Raw genomic sequence first — 18,786 nt, forward strand, 5'->3', positions numbered from 1 at the left:
TGCAGCCCCCACAACAGTCAAGTTATAGAACACTTCCATTACGCCAGAAAGTTCCCCTGTGCCCTGTGCAGGCAATTCCTGCTCCTGTAAAAACCCAGGCCACTACTGATTTGCATTCTGTCTCAATATTTTTTTTTTAAGTGAGCAATTCAGTGATTTGTAGTAAATTTTTTAGAGTTGTGTGGCCATCACCACTGTCTAGTTTTAGAACATTTCCATCATTCCTGAGGGAGACCTCACATCCATTTGCAGTCACTCCCTGTTCCATCCCTGGTGCCTGATCTACTTTTTGTGTCTATAGATTATACTTTTCTGGATATGTCATTGAAATAGAATCATATAATATGGTCTTTTGTGTTTGACTTCTTTCACCTGGTATATTGTTTTCAACACTGATTCATGTTGTAGTGTATATCAGCACTGAATTTCTTTTTTTAAAGATTTTATTTATTTATTTAAGAGAGAGAGGAGAGAGAGAGCACACCAGCAGGGGAAGGGGCAGAGGGAGAGGGAGGAGCAGGCTCCCCGCTGAGCAGGGAGCCTGATTTGGGGCTTGACCCCAGGAACCTGGGATCGTGAACTGAGCAGAAGGCACATGCTTAACCAGCTGAGCCACCCAGGCACCCCTCACTTAATTTCTTTTCTAAGGCTGAATAATAATCAGTTGTATGGATATCTCACATTTTGTTTATCCATTCATCAGTTGTTAGACATTAGAGTTGTTCCCCCTCTGGGGCTGTTATGAATAATGCTGCTGTCAATATTTATGTACAAGTCTTGTGTGGACATATGTTTCCATTCTCTTGGGTAGATAAGTAGGAGGTGAGTTTCTGGGTCATTTGTGATTCTATGTTTAACCATTTGAGGAACTGCCACACTGTTTTCTAAAACAGTTGTCCCATTGTAAATTCCCACCAGCGATGTATTAGGGTGCCAGTTTCTCTGTGTCCTTGCCAGGACTTGGTATCATCACTATTCTGGATTCTAGCCCTTCAAGTGGGTATGTAGTGGTATCTCACTTTGATTTTAATTAGCATTTCCCTAATGACTAATGCTGTTGATCATCTTGTTTATTAGCCATTCTTTTATCTTATCTGGTGAAGTGTCTATTCAGATCTTCTGCTCATACTGTCACTGCATTTTTAGTTTTATTGAGCAGTAGGATTTCTTTATACATTCTAGATACAAGTTCTTTATCAGATATATGACTTGCAAATGTTTTCTCACAGTCTCTGGGTGGTCTTTTTATTTTCTTGATTGGGTCTTTTGAAAAGTAGAAATCTCTGTATTGACAAAAATCGCCAAGATTTTCTCCTGTCTTCTGGAAATGTTAGTTTTAGCTCTTACACTTAGATATATGCTCCTTTTTTTTTTAATTATATTTTTTATTTTAATTCCAGTATAGTTAACTTACAGTGTTATATTAGTTTCAGGTGTGCAATATAATGATTCAGCAATTCTATACATTACTCAGTGCTCATCATGATAAGTGTACTCTTAGTCCCCTTCACCTATTTCCCTCATCCCCCACCCACCTCCCCTCTGGTCACCATCGGTTTGTTCTCTATAGTTAAAAGTCTGTTTTTTGATTTGCCTCTATCTCTCTTTTTTCCTTTGCTCATTTGTTTTGTTTCTTAAATGGCATATGCTCCATTTTTGGTTAATTTTTGTGTACAATGTGAGATAAAGGTCTAGGTTATTTTTTTTCCTTTTTTTGCATATGGACATCCAGTTATCCCACCTTCATTTGTTAAATGGTCCACAGTTTTTACGTTACAGAGAATATAGGTTTCCATACCCCACTGAGTTCTCAATTTTTTCTGACAGAGAAGCCCTAGAACTTGAGTCACAGAAATTGCAATTACAGTTGGAAAGATAATTTGAAAATATGATATATCATTTGTGCTTTTATTTATTTATTTATTTATTTATTTATTTATTTATTTATTTTTTAAAGATTTTATTTATTTATTTGACAGAGAGAGACACAGCGAGAGAGGGAACACAAGCAGGAGGAGTGGAAGCGGGAGAAGCAGGCCTCCCGCCGAGCAGGGAGCCCGATGTGGGGCTCGATCCCAGGACCCTGGGATCATGACCTGAGCCGAAGGCAGACGCTTAACGACTGAGCCACCCAGGCGCCCCTCATTTGTGCTTTTAAAAATATTTTTCTAATGAAGTTAACCTTTTGTTACAAGGACATTTGCTATACCATCAGTATATACCTTAAGTATTAGCAACGCTGGGGGGATATTTGTTCAGCAGCATCCCACACGGGATGTTGTAAAGAGAATTAATATGCTTTCTGTTAGTCATCCTTGTGCTAGCTTATGTTTAGTTCTTCTAAGGTGTTTTCTGTTTTAGTTTTCCTTTTGCAGGCAAAGAACTAAAGAGGAAAAGATTTCTTGCAGAAATACTAAGTCAGAGGTGCCTGGGTGGCTCAGTCGGTTAAGTGTCTGCTTTCTGCCCAGGTCATGATCTCAGGGTCCTGGCATTGAACCCCGAGACAGGCTCCCTGCTCAGTGAGGGGTGTCTGCTTCTCCCTCTCTTCTACCCCCCACCCCCACTCATGAATGCAATGAATGTGCATGTGCTCTCAAATAATTAATTAATTAATTAAATCTTAAAAAAAAAAGAAATATTAAGTCATAAAATGCAGGTCATGAGCCAGAATGTGAAAGCTTTTTTTTTTTTTTTTTTAAAGATTTTATTTATTTAGAGAGAGAGAGAGAACATGAGCCAGGGGAAGGGCAGAGGGAGAGAGAATCTCAAGCAGACTCTGCACTGAGCCCCGGACCTGAGGCTCTATCTCATGACCTTGAGATCATGACCTGAGTGGAAATCAGGAGTTGGGCCCTTGGGGCGCCCAGGTGGCTCAGATGGTTAAGTGTCTGCCTTCGGCTCAGGTCATGATCCCAGGGTCCTGTGATCGAGCCCCGCATCGAGCTCCCTGCTTGGCGGGGAGCCTGCTTCTCCCTCTCCCTCTACTGTTCCCCGCTACTTGTGCTCTCTTGCTCTCTCTGTCAAATAAATAAGTAAAATCTTAAAATAAAATAAAAAAAAAGAGTTGGGCACCTAACTGACTGAGCTACCCTGGCGCCCCTAAAGTAGCTTTTTATTTTAACAATCAAGTCAACATTTTTTGTCTTTTTGAAGTTGCCACTTGCCCTAAAAAAGATTCGTGTTTGTCATTATATAAACAGGTATATCTTTTGCAGCGATATGTTTCAAAGTATTTCTGAATGGGTGCTTAATATTTGACAGGCTGCTGAACTTTATAAATTTAAAAAGCCACTTCTAAAATTATTTTCTAAAAATGTAAAATCTAAAGAATAGTGTAATGTACATGTAATCATGTCATCCTTGAACTTTAAAGTGGCTCATTTCTAGAACAGTTTTTTCCTCTAGTAAAATATCATCAAGTAGGATTTTCCCATTAAAAACAGGATGGGGGGGTGGGCAGAGGGGTGCCTGGGTGGCTCAGTCGGTTAAGCGGCCAGCTCTTGATTTTGGCTCAGGTCATGATCTCAGGGTCCTGGGATAAAGCCCCATCATTCTCTGTGCTCAGTGGGGAATCTGCTTCTTCCTCTCCCTCTGCCTCTCCCTCTGCTCGTGCTCTCTTTCTCTCAAATACATAAATAAAAATCTTAAAAAAAAAATTCAAAAAAATAAGGGGGAAGAGGGAGACAGAATTGCATACCTATATATCTGAGCAGGAGCCTAGTTTTTATAGTTACCATAATAACAATATGTAATCAGGTATAAATGATATTAATGTATCATAATTATAATATAATCAATTATAATCAATAATTAATCATATTAATAATATGAAATATATCAATGCTATGCATATTAAGCTTTCTAAAGTACATGAAATACTTAAATGATACAAACCAATATTATTATATATCTGTCAGGGTTTTAATATTTACTCTTATTTGGTGCTTTGTTTTAATTTGTGGATGACAAAGGCATAATAAGACCTTACAGCAGTCACAAAATGCAGAAAAGTAGTGTTTGTATTTTTAGGGGGAAATTTTAGTTTGATGATTAAGATGCCAGTGTATTTGTTTTTCTCTTGGTTCGTTTTTCTCATCTTAAGCTACCCTATAATAATTAAGATCAAAGAGCATCCAAGGTTGGAAATCACTTTCCAGTTGGCTTGGTGACACGTTCATGTGATACATCATTGCTATGGCAATCAGAAGGAATACTGTAGGTTTAATTGGCAAAAGGGCATAACTACAAATTGCCACATGTTGCTATATAAACTGAATGTTATCTATGTTTCTCCTACAGCTGCCAGTCGGGGGACAAAATGACAATTTGGGATGTTGCCTTCATTTAGAATGTTAGTAGTAAAGCTGAGGTGGGGTGGGGGGCTCAGGTGGGTTGGAGAGGAAAGAACACTCACAGACGGTAAATTCCTAGGAAACTAGCACTGATGTGGTTGCTGGCCATCAATGCCAGCATTTCTGAGTGGTGGAGAAGCTTTGTGGTATAAAATAGGTGCGCTTTGTTAGTAGGGCTGTCTGAGTTCAAATCCTAGTTTCCCTACTAACCAGCTGTATGTCCTTGACCTACTTAAGCCTCAGTTTCTTTAAAAATGGAGATAATAGTATGTACCAGGATTAAATGAAATGATGCTCAGTAAATTCAATAAATGTTGGCTTTATCATAATCATAATTTTTGTTATTAAAATTGCTGCCTTTGGTCAGATACTTCAGTACACACCAGTTAAACTTTGCAAGTGACTTCTGATCTTCTAGCCAGAATTTCTCAAAGTTTGGGATGAAGATCATACCCAGGATGCAAGCTAATGGTGTAGATTCTTGAGTCTCACCAGGAGCTACTGAACTGGAATCACAAGAGTCCAGGTCCAGTAATCTGGACTTTGACATGCTACCCAGGGAATTATTTTTGCCACACTGAAGTTTGAGATCCGCTCTCCAGGCTGAGGCTCTAGGTATTAAGTATCTAGGCTCTTGTAGGTGTTAAGTGTCCTGTTTTTTAGGTTTGGACATTTCTCTTCCAGATCTACCCCAGTTAACTCGTGATTTAGGAAAGAGAGTTATTCCTGAAAAAGTTAAAGGTAGCCTGTAATCCTGTTTTTCTCATTGAACTCTATTATCATTTGGGTATGAATTTTTACAGAATACAAACAAAAATCCCTTTTGGCAAAATAGTGAAATTAAAACTTTTCATCAGGAAATGGTGGAATGAAGAACTTGGTCCAAAATATGTTGAGAAAGGGGCACCTCGCCGGCTCAGTCAGTGAAGCATGTGACTCTTCATCTCAGGGTCGTGAGTTTAAGTCCCATGTTGGGTATAGAGATTACTTAAAATTTTTTAAAAAAATCTAAAAAAAAAAATAGGTTGAGTGTCAGTATAGCAATTGCTCCAACCACTGCTGGAAACTGGAATTTTACCAGCTCTCTTGGAACTCTAAAAATGTAAATGTCTCTTAAAAATAAATGTATCAGAAAAATAAAATAGGGGTGCCTGGGTGGCTCAGTCGTTAAGCGTCTGCCTTCGGCTCAGGTCATGATCCCAGGGTCCTGGGATCGAGCCCCACATCGGGCTCCCTGCTCGGCGGGAAGCCTGCTTCTCCCTCCCCCACTCCCACTGCTTGTGTTTCCTCTCTCGCTGTGTCTCTCTCTGTCAAATAAATAAAATCTTTAAAAAAAAAAAAAAAAGAAAAGAAAAAACAAAAATACAAGTACCAGTAGTAACCTCTTGCATTTTTATATGACGCTTTTGCAGCTAATTAAAGTCCTTCACATAACATTGTTGCATTTGATTCTCACAGCCTCCCTGCAGAGTAGGCCAGCATTGTTGTATTTGTTTTAAAAGATGGGTAAACTGAGGCTTGGGAAGGTCACAGGACCCTCCTGTCAGAATCACACAGCTGCTGAGTAGCAGCTCCCCAGAGCTAGGTCTCAGAATGGGGAGGAAGGCCCAGAAACATGTAGACCTAAGTTCTAACCATTTGCTGTTTCCTGATGGTTGGTGGAACCTCACAGTTTTTCTGATCTGTAAAACAGAAGTGTAAGTATCTACTGCAGAGGGTGTTTTATTTTATTTATTTTTAAAGATTTTATTTATTAGAGAGCACAGGCAAAGGGAGAGGGAGAAGCAGACTCCCTGCCGAGCAGAGAGCCTGATGTGGGGCTCAATCCCAGGACCCTGGAACCATGACGCGAGCTGAAGGCAGACTCTTAATTGACTGAGCCACCCAGGCGCCCTGCAGAGGGTGTTTTAATTAAATGAGATGGGATCGGTAAGTGCTGGTATCACAGGCCTTTGATGAATTTCCATTGTTTTCTCTTTTGACTCCACGACTAGCCTTCTTTCCACTGAGCTTGGGCCACTTCCTGCCACAGCTGGTCTTGCCCAAATCAGAGTCTTTCCTCTAGATTTTTTTAGGTGGGTTTTTTGGAGACTACTTAGGATGGGCTTGGCAGCTCAACAAAGGGGTTTCAGTCCCTTTTCTGACAACTTCTTTTGTAGTTTACTTTCTGACACAGGATTGAAGAAAGCCACCTCGGACAGTAGGGCTGGTGTGAACCCAGGTCCATAGTATGGCATTTCTTGTAGATCAGCGCCACAGGTGGGGAGATAGGAGGCGTGGAGCCTTAAATACGGTTTATGACTAAGGTCCATTATTACAGCCCCATTCTCTCGTGTATGGTATAAATTTTTACATATTTACTTATAGCAAGGTTCTGTTGTACACTTTGCTTTATGTTTTTACTCTTTGTGGTATAAATTATTCATCTGTAATTCTTTCACTGCCAAGTTTCGAATTAAACATTTTCAAGGTATTTTGCACTAGGACACATTCTCATATCCCTCAATAGAAATAAAAAAGAAACACCACTGGTGCTGTCTGTAAGTCTTGCCTTATGTGACAGTCCCTATACAGAGAGGCTGAGCTGCTCTTCTTTTTTTTTTAAGATTTATTTATTTATTTTAGAGAAAGTGTGCAGGTGCGGGGGAGAAAGAGCGAGAAAGCAGACTCGGTGCATAGCACGGAGCCCAACCCCAGCTCAGTTCTATGATCTCATGATCTCATTGTCTCAGGATTGTTGGGATCACACCTGAGCTGAAACCAAGAGTTGGACGCTCAACCTACTGCGCCGTCCAGGTGCCCCAGGCTGAGCCACTCTTCATAGAAGCATTCTTGGTGAACAGCAGCTCTAATTTGGGGTCACTGTTTTCTTGATTAGGTTCATATGCTGGACCCTTGCAAGTTTAAAGGAGAGTGACACAATCTGTCATCAGTGAGTGTTGCTGGTAGAAAAACAGAATCCTCATGAAGTCATTACTTTCTCTGACTCTTCTGGGTTCTTTTTTCCAACTTCCCATCACTGTGCCCTCTTTGTTCCCTGCCTCCTCTTCATCTTACCCTTTCAATCCTGCCAATACAGTAATGCTTCAAGCTTAAACTAAAATATAGAGGGCCACCTGGGTGGCTCAGTCGTTAAGCATCTGCCTTCGGCTCAGGTCATGATCCCCGGGTCCTGGGATCGAGCCCCGCATCGGGCTCCCTGCTCGGTGGGAAGCCTGCTTCTCCCTCTCCACTCGCCCTGCTTGTGTTCCCTCACTCTCTGTGTCTCTCTCTGTCAAATAAATAAAATCTTTAAAAAAGTAAGCTATAGAAAAGAGATGTTTTAGAAGTCCTAAATCTTTCTTTTTACACTTTGTGCCAGCAGCAGACACTTCTTTGTTGGAAAAGACCCCATTCCCATGTACTTCATGTCTCTGAAACGAAATAGGAGGCCTTCAAAACAGGGTTGTCGATAGTAAGGGAAGGAAAATTGTAGTCCGTTTGTTTTCAGGTTATGAAAGAGACAGGAATGGATGGTTGTGTCCTGACCTAAAACATGGTTATTGATTTTGAAACACATAGTTTTAATAACTAAGCAATAACTTAAATCAAGCTCATTTTTATAAAATCATACATGAATGTGGGGAGGAAACAGCTTCCTTGCCATCCAGAACTGTCCATTTATTTGCTCATTTATCCACCAACTCAGCATTCATCCCTTTCCACATGCATGAAGCATCTTTAATTACCTCTCAGGCTCTCAGACTGTGAGGACATTGCCATAGTATTGGGGAGTTTGGAAAGAATAGGAACAGCTGCTTTTGCGTGATGTTGAGACAAATAAATAAATGCTATGTAAACATTGCAGTGGTTTTAAACAGAGGCCCAGAAAGGAGCAAAGAGCTCTGAGCCCAGGGGAGTTTATGAAGTTTTCCTACAGCAAGTAATATTTCAACTGAGTTTTGAAAGGTAAATTTTACAGTTTCACAAAGGCAAATGATAATCTGAGAGCAGAGCAACTTTTATCTCATTTACAATTGCATAAAGTAAGTATGTGTTAAATGGTGAATCATTTGATATGGGCTGGAGAATAATTGTATGTGAAGATAGAGCTGGAGAGACCTTGGATGAGATTTTGAATGGCCTCGGGTTTGTTCCAGGTAATGGCTAGCTAGAATCCAACGTGTGTTTCAGTAGCATAGAGTAGATTGGTGACAGGGAAACCAGTTGGGCTACTATTGGAATAGTTCTATGAGAAACGATGAAGCAGAGTAATTGAATTGAATCTAGTAAACTAGATTGAGTAATTGACAGAACATGGTGACTGGGGCTGGGGCTTGTGAAGATCAGGGAAGAATCAAGAATGCCTAGTATGGGGTATATTGGATGGCCTTCACTAATACAAGAAAGCAGTTTGGGGAGAGAGATGATTCATGAAGGTGCCATCCTGCATTCTAATCCAGAAACACTTAGTTTTCTTGATTCTAAAGGCACTTGGGGCCATTGATTTGAATGTTTGTATGCTGTCATGCATGACTTGAAATGCAAGTAATGCTGTGAACAGATACCTCTTTCCATTTTTGTCCACTAGAGAATCAGCCGGGACCTTCTTCTATGCTGCCCGTTCTTTTTTCCCTTCTCCTCCTGCTTCCTTCTAGTCTCTCTGTACAACAGAAGTCAAAACAGCATTAAGAAAAAACCTCTGATGTTCAGAAGAGTTTAGAAAAACAATGGATTTCTGATATATTCAACTCTAAAACATTTTTTGATTTTGGAATATTTTGTTGTCCTCAATAAGCAATTGGAAAAGAGGAAAGTAAGCCCATTTATATAAAATCATGCTTTTTATAAGTTAAAGTTTAAGTAGACCTTTGTATTCCTCAGCATGTGTTTCAGAGATAAAATACATTTTTTAAAGAATTTATTTATTTATTTATTTATTTATTTATTTATTTATTTATTTATTTTATTGAGAGAGCATCTGTGAGCAGGTGAGAGAGCACAAGAGAGAGGGAGAAGCAGACTCCCCACTAAGCAGGGAGCCCAACTCAGGGCTTGATCTCAGGACCCTGAGATCATGACCTGAACCAAAGACAGACACTTAACCGACTGAGCCACTCAGAGATAAAATACATTTTAAGATGTTAAGATGGAATTGTTATATACATTTATTTTATAATATGATGGTTTTAAAATGTGTCTTTACTCTTAGTGAGTCCAGGCATAAATTGCAGCCTACAGTTCTATTATTTTCTCTGCTTGGGTGTTAAACCCAGCATTGTGGTGTTGTTGATTTGAAGATGGTAGGATGATCTAGGTTTTTGGATAAACCCAGAAAATGGAATTCCCTTAAGTGATTATTACGAAGGCTGGGGGAAGAAAGCTTATTACTGGTCCTGTGTTTGGGCAGGGTCAGTGGTAACCACCCTCCCACGATGTAAGGGAGACGGGAGTTAGGGGCTCAGGGTGTGGTCAGAGGGTCCAGGATGGGGTTTATCACAGTCAGACAGACTTCATTTCTTTATTTTCAATAAAGAGAGGATGAGCTCAGCTACACTACTTTCTCCTCAGTATAGTATTCTAAGTCTTCAACGGTGTTTAAAATGTTCATGGTTATTTAAGTACCTTCTTGTGCTTATAGAACTAGGCTAAGAATATTAAATTGTGTTCTCCATGAACTTCACATATTTGCATTTTTAATAAATTACCTTTTCTGCCTATAAAACAAGTTGTAGATTTATTAACTATGTTTTAAGTATATTTTATCATCAGTTTTACACATGCAAGGGCAATTGAAGTCCACTATACCCCCCTCTTACTTCAAGGGCCTTAAGAAGCATTAATGTATTTTAAAATATTTTTAATACTGTGTCATATATTTTTTTAGCAAATGGCCTATCTATTCCCTGAACCCAAAGGACAAGGCCACAGCATTCCAGATTACAATAGTTCCTCTTCTTCTCTCTTTTTCTTTATTTTTGAAGAGTTACATCAAGATTACTGATGTGTGTGTGATCTCATTTGATAATAATCAGAACAGTTTTTGGTTAGTCATTCGCATTTCATTTGCTCTCAGAATTCCAACAGCCACTAAGGTTCTTACAGCTTGAAACCTTGTATCTTAAGCATTCAGCCTGTTGGTAGGAATGTTACCCAGCATTAATATATACTTCTGCCTCTAAGCCAGGGAAGGAAAATCTCAGTAAATGAATGGGTTTCTACTTTCTCTTCTGTTTCTGGCCCAGGCCCTGTCCAGACCTGGGCTAAGTCCAAATCTGGTGTCTGAGAAGGGGGAACAAACAAGTTGTTGTTGTTGTTTTAAGATTTTATTTATTTATTTGACAGAGAGAGACACACAAGCAGGGGAAGTGGGAGAAGAAGCAGGCTTCCCGTTGAGCAATGAGCCCAATGCGGGGCTCGATCTCAGGACCCTGGGATCATGACCTGAGCCGAAGGCAGACTGAGCCACCCAGGCACCCCAACAAACAAGTTTATGATGGTGTCTCTCCCTTCCCAGGATGGTCCCTGAACTAGAGGAAACCTTGGAAGGTGGAAAGGAGCCAGGCTGAACATGCATGATTTTTTTTTTAAAGATTTTATTTATTTATTTGAGAGAGAGAGAGAGAAAGCAGGAGAGGGGGGAGGGTCAGAGGGAGAAACAGACTCCCTGCTGAGCAGGGAGCCCGATGCGGGACTTGATCCCAGGACCCTGGGATCATGACTGAGCCGAAGGCAGTTGGTTAACCAACTGAGCCACCCAGGCTCCCTGAACATGCATGATTTTTAAGGTGGTCTTTGGTTAAATGATGGGTGTTTGGCTATTTACTTATTTCAGACCAAGTCTGAGGTTGCCGCTCTCCTCTCCTCGCTTGGGCAATTTCAGAAGTACCCCTACCTGGCTGTTTATTCCTTAACTAGCCTAAGTGTGGTAGGAGAAGATGTGTGAATCCCTGGAAAGTTAGGAGGAGGGAGAATTAGCACACCCAGATGATAGGTGGTCCATTTCTGGTGGACCTCCCTTTACGCTAGTACAATTCCTACCGCGCGCACATGCACACACACACACACCATCAAGGTCTATGAAAGAAAAGGCAGCTTTGGAGAAAGAAAGATTATTCCACCCATTTGTTCTAAAATTTAAATATAAGAAACCAAACATGATTCAGTAAGTTCAACAAAACCAACTGTATTTGCATTGCACGTGTGATCAGTTGAAGGGAGACGTTCTGCTCCAGGAGGAGAGAGAAGGGAGTGGAGCCTAGAGCAGGAGTGAAGGTGCGGTATGCTGCTGGAGGAGGGAGTAGAGAGGAAGAGTCAGGGAAAATGCAGGAATGCATGCACTGATGAGTGAGGACCCACAGACAGCCCAGAGAATTCATCAAAGAGGAAGTATAAACCGGAAGTGGAGAGATGTAAAAGGGATAAGCACACGGAGGCTTTTTGTGGAGCAACATTTCAAGGTCTAGTATTTGTGGAAGTTGCTGCTCTGGGATTTTGCAATAAACCATGTTGCAGTTTTCTTATGTACACCTACAAATGGGGGGGTCATATCTAGTGCCTTGCAAAGATGAGATTAAATGAAACGCCTGATCTCTCTCATGCACTCTATCTTTCATTAAATCCATTGCCTTCTCCGTGCCTGAGTTCTCTCATCTCCAAAATAAGTATAATAATGCCTTCTTTACTTGCCTGAAAATATGACTTTATGTAGATTATAAATGTAAGTTGATGACAATTTAAGATTTCTAAGTAACTGAGAGTATCTTTTGGTGTTAAAGTAACAAAGACAAAGATGTCATTAGCACACAAGCTTTCATCTTTCTAAATATATAAAGATTTTCTTGTTCTTACCTTAAAATATAGTAGTTGATCTGGGATCTTATGAGTTCCCTCCCTCTCTTAAAATCCTAGGGCATGTATTTACAACCCATCCCATTCCAAGCACTCGATAATCCAGATAACAAATCTGCACTAAAAAAAAAAAAGAGAGAAGAAAAAAAGGCCTATGCATAGTCTTATGACACATTAATTTTCACTTAAGGGAAATTAGTGACGTATAGCTTTAAATAGTGAGATGCCACTTTTTAAGTTTTACAATATATAAGTCTAAAATTTCATTTTTCTGGAGTTGGAGCACAGAGCTGGGACCATAGACTAGTCTTAAGCGAAACTGTGTCAACTGGGAGTTTTGAACCTTAGTTCATCCGAGGGTTCTGTCAACAGAAATTGAGGCGTGGGGCTTTTATTTTCACTACCTTGTAGGTAAAATGTAGCATTTCCTTCAATTATGATTATAGGCAGCAAGCCAGAGCACTTTTATCTTACCAATACCTGTGATTTTGTCACTCATAGAAATCACAGATCTTCTTCACATCATACAGCAGTTTTTGCTGATATCTTAAAATCTGTTGTATTCATCAGTACTTCCAAAGTATGGCAGTTTTCAGACCAATTGCTAGTCTTCTTAATTTATGTGTTTTATATATATTATTGTATCAATTCTTTTAATATTTTGATAATTGTATTTCAAAATAATCTGATTATGATTTTAGCTTAATTTTTATTTTATGCATTTAAAATGTTAATTTTATAAATTTTTATAAACTATAAATTTTTATTTTATTTAATTTTTATTTTATGCATTTAAAACGGTGATTTGGGGGGCACCTGGGTGGCTCAGTCGTTAAGCGTCTGCCTTCGGCTCAGGTCATGTTCTCAGGGTCCTGGGATCGAGGCCCGCATCGGGCTCCCTGCTCGGCGGGAAGCCTGCTTCTCCCTCTCCCACTCCCCCTGCTTGTGTTCCCTCTCTCACTGTGTCTCTCTCTGTCAAATAAATAAATAAAATCTTTAAAAAAACAAAACGGTGATTTGGGGAAGGTGTCTCTAGCTTTCCCTAGCTTGCAGGGGTACCTACAGAGCCTTTCTTCCTGTCATTGCCCTCCCGGCACCCCCACCCCCTTCCAAGCAGCTCTATAGCTAAAGGCAGGAAGACTACCAAGTTTTGTCTTGCTTCTGTAAAAGTGTATGCCAAGGATGTGGGGCTGCAGAGCGGAAAGGACAGAGATTTTGAAGTCAGACAGACTGAGTTGTAAATGGGCCTGTCTCCTTTGGCTCTGTTAACTCGAGCGAGTCATTGCCCCAGTGTCTAAATGGTAAAATGTCGTGAATAGTTACCTGCCTCGCGGGGTGGTGGTGAGGATTAGGTAAGGTAGCCCAAGCCTCCACAGCTGTCATTGCTAGCATTATGGCCGGCCTCCTGCAACGTGAGCTGTCTGGGTGTGTTCTTGTCCCACCTCCAGTTCTGGGACTGCACCTGAATTCCCTGTGGTGTTCAGGATGCTGAGGCAATGTGGGAGGCTTGCTTATTGTGTTAATGCACATCTTGAGAATACCTTTCTTTTTTTTTCTTTCCGTTGGAAAAGCTCTGCTTTGGTTAATTTTTTTTTCAGTCTTCCCAAAGCATCTTAATTTCCCTGCTTGTAGTAGTTTCTTCTGAATTGCTTTGCTGTATGAGTTTCCTAGGGCTACTGTAACAAATTTCTAGCAACCAGGTGGCTCAAAACAAAAGGACTTTTTCCCATTGTTGTAGAGGCCAGAAGTCTGGGGATCTGTTCTGGCCTCTGCCTGGGATTTCCTGGCTTATAGATGCATCACTCTGTCCCCATATGACTGTCTTTACTTTCGTCTTTGTGTCTAAATTTCCCTCTTTTTCTAAGGACAGCAGCCATTGGATTAGGGCTCCCCGAATCCAGCATGACTTCATCTGAACTCGATCGCATCTACAAAGACGGTATTTCCAAATAAGATCATATTCACAGGCCCCGAGGGTTAGGGCTTCAATGTACCTTTTGCAGGGGACATAATTCAACCCACAACTCTTGCTGTTTGACCCATTAAACTTCCCTCAGATGAAGCTTCTGAATGGATAGACGTGACACCAGGGCTTTTCGTCAAGTCTTTTTTCCCTCAGTTAATAACTTAACTTGCACTGTGGCTTCAAAGTGTGTTTTGAGGTGTCTCACTGGAGGTAATAAGATCTATCTTGGCTTCTTACTTTTGTGAAGCAAAGAAAGGAATCTTGTATAGGAAGAAGAAATGCAGGACTCCTGACTAGCGAAAGTACTTTAAAACAGTAATACAGAGAAGCAAGAGTTAAAAGGGCAGCCACTCAGCGGCAAAGTTTGTTTAGAAGAGTTTATGACTTGGGTGTGAATCGGCCAATCAAGCTTAGCGCCCTGGATTGATCTGAAGCCCAGGCTGCTGGGTTGTGAGGAGAAGCGTCAGTAGACACAGCTCTGGCATGACCACTTACGCCTTCACTGTCCTGGTGTAAAGGCAAGAAAGAATCTCAGAGAGCATGGATGTGGTCAACTGCTTGTTCCTTCAGTGTGTCTCTGGGCCGCCCCTGCCGGTAGCAGAATCCGGGGTAGGTTATAACTTGTGGAGGGTGGTGGTGGTGGGTGTTTGTAGTTGCGGGTATAATCACAGTCAAACTATGTTCCCTGGAATGAACCTCCGTTGTATTCTGGAAGTACGCAGACTCTGCTGAAAGGAGATTCAGTTTTAGAATACGCATCGAAGCTCAGATTTGTTTTACAAGGAATGTAAGTCTCTTCTGGCCAAGGATCATTGTCTCTCCCTCTTTTGTAGGAGTAAAGCGGAACTTTCAGTTGTATGTATTATTCTGTTAACTAATTTTTGCACTTCCTAGGACATTCAGTACCACTGGGAAAGGCTGTTTTCTCCTTTTGTATCTTCAGTGGGACTGTATAAATAGTTCTAGGAGAATGACAGTCGGTTCTTAATGCGTACCCCCCGATGGGAACCGTTGTTGGAACTTGAGGCATGACGTGTTAAAGAAATCATCCTGTGCACGTCTCCTGCCCTCTCATTTCCTGCTCTGAGCATACCTGCCTTTATCCAGCCTCCTCACTTCCTGGAGTATGTTTTGGTCTCAGAAGGGTCTCTTACCTGAACAACTAAGACAGCCTCCTGTCTTCCTACACCCATTTCCTTATTTTCCTGTCTGCATCAGTAAGGCTTCAGTGAGGCATGCTGCATGTTGCGTAAGTGCAAAAAAAAACAAAAAAAACCAAAAAAACCCAAAGAACAAAAACAACCTCAAAAAAACTGCACGTGGTTAACTGTTACCAGTTAGACTATTCCTTGCCTGTAATTTTGTCTTGCTTCTGTGTTTCTAACACCTTGTCTGAACCTTTTTATCACAGGGTGATAATATAAATGGCTTATTCTGTGTGCTTAAATTGTGCCACTTAGTTTAAATAATGTAGTTAAACTCTCCACAATATCCTGTTTTTTATATGTAATGCAAAAAATATTAACTTTTTCATGATTTCTCATATTTTCCCATGATGGTGTCAGAGAGGAAAACCTTTTTCTCCGCTGTCTTAGGCTTACTATGTGGGGGTGTGTGGAATTGAACTGACAAAAGACAGATTAGAAAAGACAGGTTTTTATTCATGTGAGTAAGTGGGAGTTGACAGGAAAAAGTGACTCCAGGAAGTGGTTAGAATTGGGGGCATTTATACTTTCTCACTAGGGGAGGGGAGGTGGAGAAGGGCGCTTATGGGAAACCCAGTGATTTAGGGAAGAAAAATGGGAGGTCTGATAGTTTTGTGGCCACTGTCTGCTGAGGCCAGGGCTTCTCTTCTCAACTGATAAGAGTCAAATCTTCCCTGGTTGGAAGAAGAAAATCCTATCCCAGGATAGGATTGAACCTGCACAATTATGGATTTATGACAACGGAGTTCTTTGGGGAGGCTCTGCTTTAAGGCAGATAAGGGAGTTCAGTGGGGAAAAAAAGTCTCTTCTAGAATACCTTAGCTCAGGTAGAGGGTAGAATACCTTGAGCTCCGGTAGAATATACAGGGGTGTATTCTAGATCCCTCACTGGTGACTTGATTTAAATATGAAGTTCCTTGCTGTCAGAAGCTGCAGACAGCATGGTAAGTGGTGACTGCTAGAACTTACTAGCTTTGGAGCAGAGGTGACTTGGTACAGTGGGAACAGAAATTACAAGGCCCACATTTCAGTGTCTCTCTTACTGTGCGTGGGCTGTGTGGCCCTGGGCAAGTCCCCTCACTTCCCTGGGTTTCCGTTTTCCTAATTTGAAAAATGATGGCAATGCAGTGGAGTGTCTGTAAATCCCTTTCTGCTTTCTTTGCTCTTCATCAGATTTTTCATAGTACAGTGGGTCCTTGAACAACACAGGTTTGAATTGTGTGGGTCCACCTCCACGTGGATTTTTTTTTTATAAATACAGTTCAGTACTGTAAGTGTATTTTCTCTTCCTTATGATTTTCTTGATAACATCTTTTTTTTTTCTTTAGCTTATATTATTATAAAAACACAGTATATACTATGTATAGTATACCAAACATGTGTTAATTGACTTCCATCCAACAGTAGGCTATTAGTAGTTAAGTTTGGGGGAAGCCAAAAGTTAACATGCAGATTTTTGACGTACGAGGGGTCGGTACCTCAAACCGCTATGTTGCTCATAAATCAGCTGTGTATGATCTTAGGAGCATTGAGGCACACGGGATTGGAAATTACAGGAACTGTATTTGAGCTCTTTGTTGCCACTGATTGGCAAGCAGCATGCCCTGTTGAGCCAGTCCTGGGGGCAGGGCCAGGCTGCCTGGGGCCGTTCCACTGGTGGCCTCCAGGCCTGGGTGGCCTGCTCTGCTTGCCCTGCCCTCCAGTACAACTCTGCTTGTTCTTGTCCTCTTCCCTGGGCCCTGGACTATTTTTATTTTTTATTTTGTTTTTAAATAATAACCGGGGGGGTGGTTCAGTCGGTTAAGCGTCTGCCTTCAGCTCAGGTCATGATCCCGGGATCCTAGAATCGAGTCCCACATGAGGCTCCCTGCTCAGCAGAGAGTCTGCTTATTCCTCTCTCTCTTCCTCTGCCTCTCCTCATGCTTGTGCTTGCTCTCTCTCTCTCAAATAAGTAAATATAATCTTTAAAAAATAATAAAATAAAAATGTGTTTAAAAAAAATAATAACCAGGGATGGGAGAAACCTCCTGTAGAATTAGGCAGCAGCCCTCCTCTGAACCCAGACTTTGAGGGGTGTGCTGACATAGAGGTTATCTGCAGGCAGGGCTGAACCTGGGCATGGTTAGTCTACACAGGGCTTTTTAAGAGCAATAATTAACTGTGGCTGATAAAGGCTATCTCACTTATCATTGGTATAGCATTTCATCCACACAAGGACCCATTCTTCCCCAGTGAACAGCGGCAGAACCAAATCCACAGACCTTAAGTAACTGGATTTCCTGCATTTCCCCATGTTATTGTTATGTATATTTTGTATTTTGGGTGATACCATAGAAGTTCTTTCTAGCATCTCACAGTGGTATTGATTTTCTTAGTATCTTTTATCATAGCTCATCCTCGGTCACCGTATATCACTATTTAAATTATGGTTTTAATTCAGCCTCCAGTTAAAGCTGAATTGCTTATTTTAGTGCACATTTCAGTTATGTCTTCCTGTTACAGAAATAACTTTTAAAAAAAACAAACAAGTATACCAAGAAGGCCTCAAGGCAGGGCTGAAGAGGATGGATGGGAGGGAGTGTATGGCTTGTTCTTTTTCAATACCTTCCTGGATTTTGGTGCTCACCTAACTTGTTCGCATTTGAAAAGGTTGTGACAGAGGAATCCTGGAGGCGGGACTCATCCCGGGATGAAGAAAGGACGGAGTCTCAGAGGATCACCAGGAGGAAATGGGGTTCTGGGAGGAGATCAAGGCCCCGACCGCTCTCTGACTATGGCCAGCTGGCCACCCGGAGTCTGTCTATTCCCGAAGACTCAGTTGCTGTGGACCCCCAGAAAGAGGACACCGTGGAGGGAGATCGCCAGCCAAACACGGCCTCTGCAGACGCTGCAGACCAGAACCCTGCCATGGGCTCCCCCAAAGGAAGCTGGAGAAGACGCCCCATCTCCGTGATAGGCGGGCTCAGCTTCTATGGGAACAGCCCGACAGAGGAAATAGAGAGTCTTCTAACCCGAGTAAGACCTGGCGTGCTTCTACCAAAGCTAACAGAGCCCTCCAGTTTCCTGGCCTTTGTTCTCCCCTATGAACTAAACAGGCTGCTGCTTTTCTTTCTTCTGTCTGCCTCAAGGACAACAGACTCCCAACCTTTCTTCCTGACTCTGAAAACACTCATGAATTAATCTACCATCTGACATGTGGATGCCTTTTACTAATCTCTGTCTTTCCTGGAGTCTCAAACACTCAAACAATACAGGAAACTAGTGTGCTGTTTGTCCTAAACCACCTGAGATCTGAATAAGGAGAAGGTAGCAGTGCATATTTAGTGAGCTTGCTGAAAGAAGTTCTTGAAAGAGAAAGTATCCTCCGATGTTAAAAAATAAAGATAAGAAAATAAGAAACCAGTTTTTTAGGGGCTAAGGAAATCGGTTTCCT

General features: G+C 41.3%; 1 protein-coding gene across 2 annotated transcripts in view; it reads left to right on the forward strand.

Annotated features, from left to right (window-relative positions):
- SPATA13 (spermatogenesis associated 13) overlaps positions 1–18,786 on the forward strand; it is a 141,542-nt gene that overhangs the window by 66,718 nt on the left and 56,038 nt on the right. For both annotated transcript variants that reach the window (XM_035003674.1, XM_035003675.1), the window contains exon 3: positions 18,003–18,368. In XM_035003674.1, coding sequence (XP_034859565.1) covers positions 18,003–18,368 — 366 coding nt within the window. The remainder of the gene's footprint in view (positions 1–18,002; positions 18,369–18,786) is intronic.

The sequence above is a fragment of the Mirounga leonina genome, unplaced genomic scaffold (assembly GCF_011800145.1).
Source record: "Mirounga leonina isolate KUSES-001 unplaced genomic scaffold, KU_Mleo_1.0 Mir_127, whole genome shotgun sequence".
NCBI lineage: Eukaryota > Metazoa > Chordata > Mammalia > Carnivora > Phocidae > Mirounga > Mirounga leonina.